At 43.9% G+C, this 16,637-nt stretch overlaps 1 protein-coding gene across 2 annotated transcripts in view; it reads right to left on the reverse strand.

Annotated features, from left to right (window-relative positions):
• Window positions 1–10,906, reverse strand: part of ZNF318 (zinc finger protein 318) — a 49,955-nt gene extending 39,049 nt beyond the window's left edge. The window contains exons 1-4 of one of the 2 annotated variants that reach the window (XM_025188785.3): window positions 10,719–10,906; window positions 10,230–10,390; window positions 9,121–9,203; window positions 8,325–8,431 (exon numbers count right to left, since the gene is read on the reverse strand). Coding sequence is in view for 1 of the 2 variants with exons in the window: in XM_075924987.2 (XP_075781102.2) it covers window positions 7,197–7,526 (330 nt within the window). In the remaining variant the exon portion in view is untranslated. Of the gene's footprint in view, window positions 1–7,196; window positions 7,860–8,324; window positions 8,432–9,120; window positions 9,204–10,229; window positions 10,391–10,718 lie in introns of those variants that run through there. The other variant, XM_075924987.2, reaches the window with a different exon arrangement.
• Window positions 10,907–16,637: the final 5,731 nt, after the last annotated feature.

Genomic DNA, 16,637 nt, shown 5'->3' on the forward strand with positions numbered 1-16,637 from the left:
TCAAATCAGTACCAATGTGAATCTCAGTAAAAGCAGAGCTTTTGCATGTACTGACATTTTCATCACCTTCCTTGTTGTCTAACCATACTTAGAGCTGACATAAACACCACAGTGTTTAAAGTCCCAGTGGCCACAACTGCCTCATGTACATTAGCATTCTCCAAATTATTTCTATTAGGACAATTGTGTTAAACTTTAAAAAACAACAATTATTATTGTATCTAAGTAGGCAAGGTCTAAGTGAGCTACCTTTGTAGACTTCCCTTATAACATTAAATACTGTGTTAATGAAGTTCTTGGGTGTTAGGGTTGCACAGCAAGACATTCCTGAAGATGGAGAGTGATAACTAAATGTAAACATCAGAAAACAAGGACATAAAAAAGTTAAAGTATATACTGTTCCTACATCACTACCTTAACTCTGATCCCAAGGTCTGGAAACATACACTGGGAGTTGATCAGTAAGGGAGACACCATAAAGAGCAGACATTAGGAAGTCCTAAGAGCAGGTACTACTGTTTATGTTATGCATCCCAGATCTAAAATTCCAGCATTTATCTGCAAGCACTCTAACTGCCTCCACCATGTTATGTGTAATTATACTGAATGATGATTTATTGAAGCAATGTGTATCACAGAGCTATTTCTGTGATAAGAGGTAGCTGTATACTTTGAAAGATGAAACACACCTCATTTCAGCAATGAGTTTTGTAGGATGTCAGAAAACACATGCAAGGGCATCTTCTTCCCCTGGGGATTCTCGGCAGTCAGGTAGCATAGATGACTGCAGTCAGCAGGGCTTACTCAGGGGAAAGTGAAGGCAATGTCTCAGAAGGAATCCTTAGTGCAAGGGTAATGGGGAGATAACATTTAGCACATGTGGGGGAACTGTGTGGAAGAGACTTAGTTGAATTTTGTATTGCCTTAACTCTTCATTTTCTGGTTTTCACTTTTAAGTTCAGCCACACTCCTCATTCTGGAAGGGCATGAGGCATCACGTGGCAACCTTAACTCTGCATGTAAGTTTCTGGGCATTTAATTGCTTTGTTATTGTTTTTTTTAAATAATAGTTTCTCAGTACACTGTGCATCACTTCACTGCCCATCTCTCTCCATCCACCACCTCTGGCTCCTTGGTAATGATTCCTCCAATCACAGAATGCACTGGCTGCAAGTTAGTCTCTTTACTGCCCCTGCATCTTGTCTTTACCTCCTTCTCTCTGCCTGTGCACATCAGCATGGTCTTCCCTCCTCACAGACAGAAAAGGGTCAGCATGGGACCTGAAGTTTGAGGAGCTGTGAAGAGGATGCAGGAAGAGTGCAGGGACAAGCATGGAGGAAGCTGGGACAGACATGGGGGGTTTGGGGCAACAGCAGTTCCCTAACATTACTTATTGCACAGCTCAGAACCCCTGCTTTCCATCACATTTTTTAAAATATTATATTCCAACAGCTCCCACTCTTTCACTGCTGGAACTGTCTATACTCCATTCAACTGCTTAAGAGATCCATAGCTTGTGTCATCACAGCTCCAACTCCTCAAACAGACTCTCCATTACACCTATTGATCTGATTACCCACATCTCCCCCCACCACAGCATACAGGGATGGGTGAGCTGTGAGGAGTGCTGGACACAGAAAGGGGCAAGAAATTAGAAATGCAGAGTGCTTACCCCCAAACTGGTCCTAATGTTTGGGGAAGGAACTCTGCAAAGCCATCTGCAACATGGGAATCTTAGGCTACATCTATGCTACAGACCTTGCAGTAGCACAGTTGTCCTGCTGCAGCTGTGCCACTATGAGGTCTCTTGTACAGCCACTCCATGCTGATGAGAGAGCTCTCTGGCCAGTATAATTGAACCACCTCTAACAACTGGCAGTCACTAGGTTCACAGGAAATCATTTTCTGCCAACATAGCACCATCCACACCGGTGCTTTTTAATGATGTTAAATTGGGGTTATCTGGCTAATCATGTAGTCAATACAATTTGTATCGACTATGTGATTAGTCAGTAAGGACAGCTCAGCAGAGCTGTAGCAGGGGTAGCTCCTGGAGCCAGCTCAAGCTGAGACTAAGCAGTCCCGCCCGGCTTGTGCCCGCTCCAAGACCCACTCATACTGCAGCTCTGCATTTTAAATGTAGAGGTGCAGCATCCCAGACCAGCTTATGCTTATCGGGTAGTTGACTACTCTCTAACTTCCCTAGTGCTTTTGTCAATGAAATTTATGTGGGTCAGGAGTGGTTTTTTTTAACACCCCAATCAAAAAAAGTTTTTACCAAAAAAGTGCTATCATAGACAAAGACTTAGAGAAAAGCGTAAAACAACACATTTATTTGAGATGTTCTCGGCTGAATAAATGCAACCAATGAAGCTGAACACCACTTGAAAACTATAATTCTGAGATTTGTGAACTGATCCATTCAACTCAATGGGTGTTCTCATCCCCGTCCTGCCTTCTGACTTGCAGAGGGGCTCAGATTCCCAGCAGCCAAGGCAGCCTCCTAGATCCCAGCTCACATAGGGGCAGGAAGAAAAGTTTACTTCTCAAAGGGGAAAGGCCCCTGATCTTTATAGACTGAGGGAGGAGGTCAGGAAGAATGGCTCAAACTGCTGCACCAACCTAATCCCTCAATTCCACTTGCCACTCATCCCAAAGAGCCCTCTCAGCCTCCCACTTTTCCCAACTCCTCTCTTCATCATTTATTCCTGTCCCCATAACTCACCCTCTCCTCACTGCAGACCCAAACCCTTCTACTCCTCTCTCTTATCCCTGTATCTCCCTCCTAAGACCCTCTCTATCCCCACACTGTTCCAACAGCCTCCCCTCATTGCTCCTCAATGCTATAATCCTCCTTATTTCTTGGTCTCCATGAAAAAGTCATAAGGATCCAAAAATTTTATGAACAGCTCACGTTGAGGGGGCTCTGTATTAGGAAAAAGCCTTAACCAAATGACCCAGTGACTTGCTTTCCTTGGATCACACTCAAAGTTCCATTGTTCAGGAAGCATAATCACATTATCCTTTAATTTTTCCTCTATTTGATCAATGCTGATTTTCTTGATAACTCTTCTAAATGCAGATGAACATCTAACTATGAATTTTAGAGCTTAGTGGAAAAAATAGTATTTTTAAACCAAAAGTTTTGGTCTCAGGTTAAAGCTTCCAAAATGAGTCCTACAGAATTCCAGTAAAGAACAAGGCATGCGCATAAGTCCATAGAAACTGTCAAGTGTAGGGCTTAAACTCAATGCACAGGGGTAGCTATAGGTCAGTGACCACAACATATCTTCATGAGCCATTTAGTTACTGTGGCAATAGCTTGCCTAAAAATCCTCTTACTTCAATAGAGATTTAGTCTTGCTGAAAACACACGTTTCAGTTTTTTTAGTTCTGCACTTTGCCAACCTCCAGAGCCAAAAATCCAAGATTAATACCTTTTTTTCAGGATTGCTTCACCAAAGAGGCAGTGGGTGCCATACACAAGATGAAAAAATGCTGAACTGAGATCAGTTGGGCAGAAGGCTATAGCTCGGGTGTAAAAAGGTTGGAGACCACTAAGATCACTTTTTAAGTCTCAGAACAGGTGAAGATCTACTGCCCCGCCCCTTCCTTGAAGCCCTGCCTACATTACATGAGGAAATCTAATGTAAATGTACTGTGCAGGTGTGCAGTTCAGAGAGGGCTCAAGAGCTACTCTTGGAGCCCCTGAGATCTACCAGTAGATTGCGATCTACTGGTTGGTGACCACGGCTATAGCTCATGAACTCCCTACTCAAACAAAATTGGAGCACGAATACTATCAGCAGGGCTCGCCGAACCGCGGCCAGCCGCGCTGTCCGGCGCAGATCGTTCTGCGCATGCGCAGATCGCCCGAACTCGGCTCTTCCGGGTTGCAATCTTCTCCCCACGGGTGAGTAGATTGTATTATTTGTCGAGCCCTAACTATCAGGACCCCCATGACACAATGCAATTATAGAGACAGAGTAAGAATGTTGATTTTAGAGCACTCAGAAATTATGCCTAACATAGAGAATGCTAGTGGAAACGGAGTAGGTTTAGAAGTTAAAAATTACTTAGAAAACTTAGATGTCCACAAGTCACCAGGGCCTTATGAAATGTATTCTATAACACTCAAGGAGCTGATAGAGGAGGTATCGGAGCCTTTAGCTATCACCTTTGAAACATCATAGAAGTCAAGAGAGATTCTAGAAGAATGGAAAAGGGCAAATATAGTGCCCATTTATAAAAAGGGAAATGAGAACAACCCAGAAAACTACAGTCCAGAGTGTTTAACTTCAGTGCTAAGGAAGATAATGGAGTAAGTAATTAAGGAATCTAGCTGCAAACATCTGGAAGATAAGGTGATAGGTAACAGCCAGCATGAATTTGTAAAGAATAAATTATATCAAACCAATCTGATAGCTTTCTTCAATAGGATATCAAGCCTTGTGGATAAGGGAGAAGCAGTGGATGTGGTATACCTAGACTTTAGTAGGGCATTTGACACAGTCTTGCATGACCTTCTTATCAATGAACTAGAGAAATACAACCTAGACGGGGCTACTATAAGGTAGTTGCATAAACTGGCTGGACAGACATTCCCAGAGAGTAGTTATGAACGATTCACAATCATGCTGGAAGGGCATAACAAGTGGGGTTTTGCAGGGGTCTGTTTTGGGACTGGTTCTGTTCAATATCTTCATCAATGATTTGTATGAAGGAACAGAGAGTACACTTATTAAGTTTGCAGATGATACCAAGTTGGGAGGGGTTGCAGGTGCTTTGGAGGATAGGGTCAAAATTCAAAATGACCTGGACAAACTGGAGAAATGGTCTGAGATAAATAGGATGAAGTTTAATAAGGACAAATGCAAAGTACTCCACTTAGGAAGGAACAATCAGTTTCACACGTACAGAATGGGAAGGAATGGTCTAGGAAGGAGTACTGCTAAAAGGGATTTCAGGGTCATAGTGGACAAGTTAAATATGAGTCAACGGTGTGACACTGTTGCAAAAAAAGCAAATATGATTCTGGGATGCATCAACAGGAGTGTTGTGAGCTCCCAAGAAGTCATTCTACTCTACTCTGCGCTGATCAGGACTCAACTGGAGTATTGTGTTCAATTCTGGGAACCACATTTCAAGGAAGATATGGAAAAATTGGAGGTGGTCCAGGGATGAGCAACAAAAATGATTAAAGATCTAGAGAACATGGGCTATGAGGGCAGACTGAAAGAAGTGGGCTTGTTTAGTTTAGAAAAGAGAAGACTGAGAGGGGACATGACAGCAGTTTTCAAGTATCTAAAAGGGTGTCACAAGGAGGAGGGAGAAAAATTGTTCTTGTTGGCCTCTGAGGATAGGACAAGAAGCAATGGACTTAATTGCAACAAGGGAGGTTTAAGTTGGACATTAGGAAAAACTTCTTCTCAGGGTGGTTAAGCACTGGAATAAATTGGCTAGAGGGACTGTGGAATATCCATCACTGGAGATATTTAAGAGCAGGTTAGACAGACACCTGTCAGGGATGATCTAGACAGTGCTTGGTCCTGCCACGAGGGCAGGGGACTGAACTCAATGACCTCTCAAGGTCCCTTTCAGTTCTATGATTTTATGAAAAAGCAATGATTAACTTTACTAGCAGAATTGGTGCTAGGCTACAATAATTCGGGATCTCTTTTGCAAGCATATTAACAACTAATGGGGGGGGAAGAGTCTACACAGGAAAATCTGGAATAAGATAGGGTGTGGATTAAGTATTCTTGGTTCATTCCATGTGTAGATGCTATTATTCTTGAATATGAGTGCCTTTTTCCAAATTATCTTAATCCACTGGACTACTGTCAAATCCAGTGGACAAAGCTAACCTGGAAAAAGGCACTCTTACTCCCAAATAAGGACATCCACACATGGCGTTAACCAGGAATTGTTATTCCAGAATAATTCTCCATGTTAGGAAGCTTTTGAAAGTTAAAGACAAAACTGCTTGCTTACTGCAAAGCATATTCAGAGATATTCTAGTATTGACTAAATATTATCCTTATACAATCACATCTCCAAATGATAAAGATATTCACTGCTAAAATATAATTTTTAAAAAGGATTTACATGCACAAATCTGAATATTTTCCTTTAGGCTTAGATGAGAATTTTTAACTACATATTAAACAACTATCAGAAAATGAATCTGATGAACCTGTAACTAGCTCTCGAGTCTAGAACAAGAAGAATTTAAACTTAAATGTTTATTAGACATTGATTCAGAAAGTTCTCTTCCTTCTGCACTTATAAATTATCCATAAACAAAAAATACTATTAAACAGTTTGAACTAATCTTTGGTTAAATATTCTATTTTATGCATTCACGTGTTTAGTTAGCTAAAGCATAGTTTGATCATGGATTCTTAGTTGAAATGGCAATTCTTGAATTCTTAGCTAAAGAGGAATAAAAACCTGAATAGAGAAAATAAAAGGGATTATTTGGAATGGGGATAAATGATGAAGGGAAAAATCATTAGATCTTAGAAATGAAAGGTCCTAGTAAAATAACATTAAATGCTTTGTTTTGAGACCAAATAAAAAGTAAGAATCACTATCCTTATTCTCTGTGTACAGATGGAGAACCAGGGGCTCAAGAAAATTACGTAATTTAACAGTGGTCACACGGTGGGTCAGTGATAGAATCGGAAACAGAGACAGTTCTCTACACCTATTCCAAAGCGCCGCTCTCTGACTAGACCTTCCTGTCTACTTCTCTAAAAAACACAGGACTGATCCTCACAGGTGTATTTTCCGGCACTCCATTAGACTCGACAAATAGTGTTCTGTGGCAAGAGGAGTCAGATTCTGAAACGACTGTGTCATGGACCAATCACAACTACTTCAGGGGAGCAGAACAATCAGCATTACCAATCGGGCGGGTTTGTTTGGGAGAAATCCGATGAGGGGCGAGGGGGCGTTCAGCAGCAGTTTCCTGGCTGCGGCTGTCCCTGCATGGTGGGATAGCTGGCACCAGGACAGGGTGTCCGCTCCCCAACTGGAGGGAAGGTGCAGGCCAGGGGCTGTGTTGGCCAGGAAAGGGGCACAAGCACGCAGCGCTAGGAGAGCGCAGACGGCCTGGCCCGCAGGGCGCTCGCACAGCCTGGGGAGGGGGCGGGGCCCGACCGAGTGTGTCCTGGGGGTGGGGGGGTAATTACCCGGCTGCTGTTGCTGCTGCTGTCTCCATGCTCGCCCCCGCGGCGGCTCCGGCTCCGGCTCCTCCCGGGCCTCGCTCCCCCCGGCGGGGAGGGCAGCCTCTTGCTGCGGTGCGGGGACGGGGAGCGGCGGGAGGCTGCGCGGTGGCCGGACGGGGAGCGGTGGCGGCGGGACGGGGGAGGCGGCGAAGCTGAGGAGTGGGGGCGGCCGCGGCCTGGGCCCGGCCCAGACCCCGAGGTGCCCGAGCGGGAGCTGCGGGACCCGGCCGAGCTGCTCTCCTTGGAGCGGTGGGAGGGCGGCGGGCCGGTGCGGGAGCTGTTGGAGCGGTACATGGCGGCGGCGCCGGGGGGCCGAGCGGGAGGCCTCCGCTGCTCACTTTCCCGGCGCCGTCCTCCGCCGCTCGCCTGGGCCCCTTGCGTGCGCGCTCCCGACACCGACACCACCGTCACGCGGGGGGGGGGGGCGCTCACACAGTCGAACAAAATGGCGCCACCAGAGCCTCGATCACATGATCTAAGGCAGGCGGGAGCCGCCAGAGCGTCTCCCTGCTCTGGGGACGGCCCCGCCCTGCCTTGGAACCCCCTCCTCTCCCGCCGTGCAGCCCGCCCTCGCAGCGCCCCCTCCGCTCTGACGTTATCCTGCCATGGAGCGCCCCCTGCCGGCCGGTGCGCGGTAGCTGCAGCCGCTCGTGGGCGACAGCAGGTGCAGCTCCGCCGGGAGAGGGGATTCTGGGGCCAGCGCGGGGAGGCCCACGGAGCGAAGCCGGGCCGGAGCGAGGAGAGGCCTGTAGCTACACAGAGGCAGAGCTGCCCCTTCTCCACCAGTGCCGGGTGCCCCTTGCCCTGGGGGGAGAGGAAGCTGGTTGGTGCCGAGTGGAGAGCGCTGGCTGCCGCTCCCCCTCTCTCCGGCTAGCGGAACAGAGTGAACCCGGCTGCCAGGCAACAAGTATGTTGACACACATGTAATTAAACCCGTGGAAGGCCGAGCCCCAAAATACCGCTGAGACCAGCTACCATTGGGTTTTGTGAAAGTTTGGAAAGCATATCCAGTCTCCTGTCTCGAATTGTAAGCCAGATCGGTGTCCTACTGGATCAGGAAGAAACTACCTGCACGGAGAGATTGTACCCTACTTGTTTAGGCTTTATTGCAGCTTCTTCAGAAGAATCTGGTACTGATCACTGTCAGGATAGTGGACTGCCAGACGCTGTCCTGGTTTACTGTGACAAATCATGTTTTCCTGCATTAAATCAAAGCAGACAAGTTAATGTTGAAGTGGAAATCACTTTTTACATCACTATTCTTTGTCGATTAGGAGCTGAAATAGGCTCTTAATATTTTGTTATTCACAGGTTGGGATGGTATTTGTAGAGCCTTGCGCAGATACAAAATGTGTATTTGCAGCTATTCCACAAACATGTTCTACAGATATAAAGCAGATAGCTGCACATTTGCAGGGCTTTAGGTATTTCCAAGCTCAGCTTAAATTTTGCTCTCTTCTAGGGTTGCGTGCCCCTGAGCACACTTGAATCAGACAACTGGGGATACCTAAAGAAAGGTTTTCGGGCTTATTGGTCTCTTGACACCTTTAAAAGGCACATGTGCAGAGTGGATAGACTGTGTCTTAATGTCATACTATAACCAGCTGCCTCACCTTTAAACTGTTTCTGAATGAGTGCACAGCTATACTAGTCCAGGAAACACACTTAAGTGTGTAAACCATCAGAGCATGCTGAGCATGCACTGTAGCCTATGTAGTCATATGAATTTATTTATATTACACTTCTCCATCCTAACACACTCTCAAAGTTTGTTGTGACTTGTCTTTGACTAAATTGCATGTACGGTTATTGACCTAATGGGCCTCTGATCCTAACTGAGATTAAGTGTGCAACTACAATAGAACTAATTAATCATTAAGAAAATTACCAGGTAAATCACGTCCAACTATTTCTGTAGAGCTCAGAATCTTTCAGACTCAGCAATTCACGAAGTCCTGCTCTGTGACAATGCTATGAAACCAATACAGCATTTAACATTTGCAACTAGGACAATGTAACAGTGACAAATATACTTTATTAATTTTAAAGAAAAATAAAGAAAAGAGGTGAGCCACAAACTTAAACAAGCAAAAGCAGACTCCGGTGACAGAAAAATACCCTTTTTGGGGTTTCAGCTGCCTGTATATTTGCTCTATTCTTTCACTTTCCTCAGACCAGCCCTGAATCTTTGGTTTAAAAAAGACATGTTTTCTTTTTCCTGTAGTAATATTACCTTTAACAAAGTCATCTTAAAGAAACAAATATAAAAAACTAAGAAAGCTTGCCCGGGCGTTTAGATAACACTCATTACTGTGACATCTAAATGCTGCACAGAAACCCAGAACACCAAAATGTTTTCATGCTTTATTCCTCTAAACAGAATAGGAGGCCCTGAGGCAAGGTCTTGGTGATTTCCTGCATTGAAGTAAGTGGCATATAGAAGCCGAGGCTCTCCAGGAGCCATTGCTATTGTGTTTTTGTTCTGTGTGTATACAGTGCCTGGCATAATGATATCCTGATTCATGGGCTCTTTGACATAATGATAACACAAATAATAAGGGTCAAAAATGCAAATGAAAAATAATAAAGATAAAAACTTTTCTCCATTCAGATGACAGAACTGCTCAATGGCAAATAAAAAGGATGCACACACTAGAGATTACATGGGTCTGAAACAGTTCAGAGTAGAAAACACACATTGTGAAGAAACATTACAGTCCACCAATATATTACCCTATAATCCTACTGGGCAGCTCTATATATTTTCAGTTAAACTCTTTCCATACTGTACTGCATTGCCATCTCTAGAACACACAACACTGACTCCTTTTTTCAAAGGGCTCAGCACCCTTTAACTTCAGTGGGATTTATGGGTACTCAGCAGTTCTGAAAATAAAACCAGATGCATTCAATTCTTTCTAATTAGATGCTCAGCACTTTACAGGAACAGGCCATAAGCTTTGTCATGTGAGTGAAAAACTCAAGGGAAGTCTTTACCTGCTTTGCAGAGGTTTTTGGAAAAGTCCCATTATTGATGCACCAGGTTTTCACAGGAGAAAGGAGCTGCCACTCAGTCTTCCATGCTAATAATTGGAACCTGAAACTCCTTTGGAACCTTGAGGCTCATTTTGAGCTGAGGAACTTCCAATTAGCTGATTCTTGAAGAAAGAGATTTTAACCAATCAGATAGCGATAGCAATGTTTGTGGAAATAAGGGATCTTTTTGCTTTTATTTCTCCCAGCCAGGTGCACAGAGCTGGAGATAAGCCTCAAATGAAGAAATAGAAGAGAGAAAGTGGCAGAAAAAAGCACTTTTAGGAAAGAGGAGGGGAGAGAGTAACATGAAAGGAAATTAGCCAACAGAAGTAAAAGAAAATTTAAAAAGTAAGAACAGGCATCAATAATGAGATTTGATTGAGAAGCTGGTAAGTAACAAGCAGAAAGACTAGGAAACATGTAAAATCTTTATTTTTAAATTTGTTTTACCTTCATAAGTCTGAGAAGAGACCAGCACACAGCAGCCCATAGTATCTCTAATCCCTGGAATATCAATAAGAGCAAATGTGATTTCCTTTCTTCCTAGGTAGAGTTTACAGCAGTGTGTACATCACCCATATGAGGTGTGTTGGAGATTATTTCCTGTCTCCAGAATTTGTCATTAGTTTTTCCCATGGAGAGCAGGGACAAATGTTCATGCTGTGTCTTCAGATGCAGAAGTAAACAGGTCATAAAAATATTCCAGACTGAGCTAGCAAGGGAATGTTCAAACCTCCCCTGCTTGTGACCTCACAGAATTCTAGGACAGTTCAACTGATAATAGAGCCCCAGTTGGGAGAAAACTGCAGCCAAATAGTTATTTTAAGAGCACTGGTAAAAACTCTCATATTTCTGGGTTTAAGCCTTATCTGGGCCTGCCTCCCTCTGTTCAAATTCAATACCTGCTATGTTTGGGAGATATATATAGACATACACCCCTGTGTCATCTCCCAGTGCTGAAGCAATGCTGTGGGCAGTATGTGATCAGTCCAAAAATAAATTTCTTGTGAAAGTAGAAATTTCATCATTTGGAACATTTTAATTTTGATTGGTCAAAGCCCTGAAGAATAGACTCTTTGGAGCAATCTTGCTTTAGACCCTGAGGGAGGGACTAGTCCTAATTTTTTCTCCATCTCCAGTGTTAGGATTCAATGACAAATGTAGCATTTGTCATTATTTATAGGTGGTGTGCATGGTATTTCATCGGTGAATATGGCACAATTTCCTGCTCTAAGTTGCTCAGACCCTACATCAGACCAAAACATAACAGAGAATGAGAACATGATATTGCAAGATGAAAAACAGAGGGAAAACGTTATGGTCGCAACCCTGCTCCCACTTAAGTCAATGTGAGTATTGCCATTGACTTCAATCAGTATGTACAGTCTTGGGACCAATACATTCAGATCACTTATGTTGGACTCTGGTGGGACTTTTTTATTCTTTTCCTGGTTTACTTTGTTAGTTTTATTTTTTAACATAATTGTGTGAATGTCTAGACAACAATGGCTGGACTAAAAAGGATCAACAAGAACTGCTTCTTGTTCACTCCTGGGTAATCTGGTCCAAAATGAGAAGTCAGGAGAGAGGAGAAGACAGAATTCAGGGTACAAGAGGGACAGTAGGAATAGATAAGAGATGCTATAAGGTCTTATCTATTGAAAAAATCAGTAGTTTGGGGAACATGAAGCCATGTTTTGTTCTGGATATTTAAGAACTTTTCTTGATGCCTTAAAAAGCTATAAGAAGCTTCCTCATTTGAACTTAAGTAATACTTCAGAACAATGAAGAGCTATAGGCTACGTCTACACTGGCCCCTTTTCCGAAAGGGGCATGCTAATTTTCAAGTTCGTAATAGGGAAATCCGCGGGGGATTTAAATATCCCCCGCGGGATTTAAATAAAGATGTCCGCCGCTTTTTTCCGGCTTGTAGAAAAGCCGGAAAAGAGCGTCTAGACTGGCCCGATCCTCCGGAATAAAGCCCTTTTCCGGAGGATCTCTTATTCCTACTTCAAAGTAGGCCAGTGTAGACGTACCCATAATGTTTTATTCATGGACAGATGCAAGATCCAATGTTTCATATTTGTGTGTTTGAGATACCTTTTGTACCAAAACATTTCCTCAGTTGTACCTCCGTTGATGAGAGAGTAATAAATCAATAACAGAAATCCATCATTTTGTCTTCTACATGGAAGCTTGCTTACTAATTGAAGTCAATATGATACTTCTTTTATAGACTTAAAAATAGCATGGTAGAGGCAAGAAAGAACCCACCCAACATATACACAGTGTGTACAGCATCAATGGCTGGCAATACATGCATGATAAACATATCTTCTAAGTCCTAAATGCAGGTAAGTGTTACAGTTAGGGCTGGAACTAGGATACATGGGCAGAAGAATGGGACAAGCTTACAGATATACCAATAATTGCTCTATGCAGCCAAGCAGACCAGAATAAAATAGCAAATAAACCTTTTTCTTGCCCCTTAGTATTAATATAGGGCTAACAAGGGTTATAGAGGTTCACAGTCATGGCCTACACAGAGCCAGTTCTTTCCTTTTGTCCCTATTTATGGTACAATATTCATGTCCTTTGGGTCCCTCTGAAGGAAGGGCAGGATCCTAGTTCACTGAATCTACCTGTAATTCCAGCTAAAAGTCAATGTTCTGATGTGAAAAGAACAGCACAAGTTGCCAAGGTGGGGAAGGGGTACTATCTCTTGTGGAGAAGGGGAAAGCAGATGGAAGTATCTACTGGGAACTTGTTAGAGAAAACTTGATCCTACATACAATTTCTTTTCATCTTGCACAGCCTGGCAAAAACAAGATAAGAGAGGAACAAAGTGCAAAGTGAAAGGATATCAAATGGACTCAAGTAGGCATCTTGGCAGTGTGTATAGACTATCTGGGGCACTCAGTACTCATTCTGGGGCTTCAGTTCCTCTCCATCCCCGAAAACCGGCAAAAGACCTTTGGTGAGTACCAGCTACTTGTTTCTCTCTCTCTCTCCCCCCCTCCTCTCCCCCACCCTTTTAAAGGAGCCTAAGATAAGAAAGCGCTTTGGCCTCATAACTTTTACTTCTGCCTCTTCTATCTCACACTCCCTCAGCTTGATTATTTTGTTTTTCCAGACAGGAATGCTGCTGGCATTTTGTTTCCATAGCACCCCACTGATAACATTGACTTTACTCTCACAAGCTCAGAGGACTCTTCTGTGTGTTTGTTTGTACTGGAAGAAAGTTGGGAAGACATTTGCTGTCTACAAGAAAGGAATTGCTTAGGGTACATCTAGACTACATGCCTCTGTCGTCAGAGGCATGTAGATTAGGCTACCAGACATAGGAAAATGAAGCGGCGATTTAAATAATCGCCGCTTCATTTAAATTTACATGGCTGCCGCGCTGAGCCGACAAACAGCTGATCAGCTGTTTGTCGGCTCAGCGCGATAGTCTGGATGCGCGGGTGGCAACATCAAAGGTATTTGTCGACCACCCAGGTATACCTCATCCCAGGAGGCATACCTGGGTGGTCGACAAATACCTTTGATGTCGCCACCCACGCGTCCAGACTATAGCGCTGAGCCGACAAACAGCTGATCAGCTGTTGGTCAGCTCAGCGCGGCAGCCATGTAAATTTAAATGAAGTGGCGATTATTTAAATCGCCGCTTCATTTTCCTATGTCTGGTAGCCTAATCTACATGTCTCTTGTGACAGAGGCATGTAGTCTAGACGTACCCTTACTTTTGATGATAAAATTACCACTTTGTACAAACTCGGGGTGGGCAGGGAGTAGCCTGGTAGGCACTCAAAAGAACTCAGGAAAAGCCAGGGGTCAGAGAAGCCTTGGCAAAGGTGTATTTATCATTTCAGTACTGCAAACAACAAATTGCCTTGTCCACCAGCCTGAGTTTTCTTACTACGAGGGTGACTGTATATCCCCTATGATTCTATAATAGATGGATTGAATGTACATGCAACTTCCCCATCCTGGATGGGATACATTTGACCTGCTGTGTATATCAGTGCCGCCTTATCTGAACTGAGAAAGCTGTCTTCAGCTCATCAGCTGAGGTCCTGTATTTTTGTAGTTTAAATTGAGTTGTATTCCATGAATGCTGCCTTCCTCATGTTATGCATAGTTCAGTCAAATACAAGTGATTAGGCTCAATCAGTGCTTAAATTTAGCCAGAGTCATCTGGAGTGGAGCTCTGGTAAATATTTTCAAATCTGCAGAAGACTCAGAACCTCCTGCAGGTCTGAAAGCCTGAGCCCTTGAGTGGCCCCATGACACTGAAGCCCCAATATATCTTGTGGAACAGAATCCCAAACCCCTGAAGGTCCCATGGGGCAGAAGCCTCAAGATGTGATGGAGCCTCCTCTGTGGGTCTGAAATCCCTAACCCTGGTAGCCCATATATGGGGCTGATGTCCCGAATCTCATGCTTTCCCTGAGAGGCAAAAAGGCCCGGTGCCCCCCTTCACAGAGCTGAAGTGCCAAGATGTCTGTCCCACAGCTAATGCCTGGATCCTCAAAGGGGGGAAGGGAGCAAGAGAGAGAGACAAGGGAGGCTCGAGGAAATAATCTCTGGGAATTTAATCTCTAGGCTCATTACAGTGGTAACTGGAATAAATTCTCTGGCCTACTTATACTTGATTATCCTCATGGTCTTTTCTGGTCTTAAAATCTATGAATCTGACAACAGGTAATTGTGTATGAACATGACACTGTAGAGACAGATGTTGAGAAACAATTAAGATGAGGGGAGCAGGAGCAATATCTGGGAAATCTGTGAGGAAACTAATGGGATTTGGGGAAAAATTGTCTGATTTCTAGGTGTTTTTTCTGAGGGTGGGAGGGGAAGGAAGCCTGTATTTTTGTATATGCATCCAGTGTGCTAATTAGGCACATATTTAAAGAATTCAGATTCATTAAGATGCATACATTAAACCCTTTCCTCATAATTCAGCCTCTTAATGGCTGCGTCTAGACTGGCATGATTTTGCAGAAATACTTTTAACAGAAAAGTTTTTTCGTTAAAAGTATTTCCGCAAAAGTGCATCTAGATTGGCATGGATGCTTTTGTGCAAAAAGTGCTTTTGCACAAAAGCATCCATGGCCAGTCTAGACGCGATTTTGCACAAGAAAGCCCCGATAGCTAAAATGGCGAGCGGGGCTTTTTTGCGCAAAACAGTTCTTCCCTGTCTACACTAGCCCTCTTGTGCAAGTATTCTTGCGCAAGAGGGCTTTTTCCCGAGCGAGAGCATGAAAGTATTTGCACAAGAAGCACTGATTTTGTACATTACAAAGTCAGTGCTCTTGCGCAAATTCAAGTGGCCAGTGTAGACAGCTGGCACGTTTTTGCCAGTCTAGATGCACCCAATGTGTTTTGTTGGACTTATATGAATTCTGGTAAGGAGGTACCCAAAATGCCACAAAGTATTTCAGAAGCAGTTGCAATGGAGCTGTTTGGAGTGAGATTATCAATTCTCTACTCCAGGATATAACATTTTGTGTGCACCCCAACATTGCATTGACCTACTTAGTTGCTGTCATTTTGCCACACTATGTCTAATTGACTGTTCAATCAGCCATACATCCCTTTCAAACATTTCCACTTTCCAGGAATTCCAGGTTTCTCCTTCCAATTAAGAATCTGTTGCTCTTCTCCAGATATACTAATTGCATTTTAAAAACTCAGTTTCGTTTCTACCTCTTTTTATGTTTCCTCCTTTGTATTATATTTCTCTAACCTGACTAGCCAGTTGCAACACCTTCCAATGAAGCATCTGAAAATTGTATATTCTTTGGGATTGTTGTTTTGTGTTCTCAGAGTCCTAAATGCCAAAGCTCTCTGATTTTTATTGTTTATTATCTGCCTTGTTAATTTGATGTCTCTGTGTCTATTAACTTGATGGTATATCCTAGCAGGCACAGATTTCCTTAACTGATTATTAATGTATGCGATTACTTTGCATTGCTGGATGTTTATCTTCTGAATGCCTCCCGGGCTATGGGGAGACCAGATCCCTGTGGGTGGGCCCATCCATCCCCACAAAGCCCAGCTGAACTCAGGAGATCTCTGCACCAGCACAGGGGTCTGCTGCAGGGCCGGGGTTTCTCGTGGTCTGCACAAGGAATAACTTTTTGGAACCACCATTAACCCATAACAACTTGCCGGAGCTCACAGAGACCCGGTCTGCAAGAGGTCAGCCGCAGCGACAAGCGATCAGCACCTACCCACGCTGGGAGCCGGGGAAAGACCCCAGCGTGGGAAGCTGTGCATGGCGCATAGGTGCTTCCCCTCCTGCCCCATCACACCTCCTCACTGGGGACCCATCAGGCTCCGTGCTGGGACTGATACCGGAGC

The sequence above is a fragment of the Pelodiscus sinensis genome, chromosome 3 (assembly GCF_052426305.1).
Source record: "Pelodiscus sinensis isolate ZL-2025 chromosome 3, ASM5242630v1, whole genome shotgun sequence".
Classification (NCBI taxonomy): Eukaryota; Metazoa; Chordata; order Testudines; family Trionychidae; genus Pelodiscus; species Pelodiscus sinensis.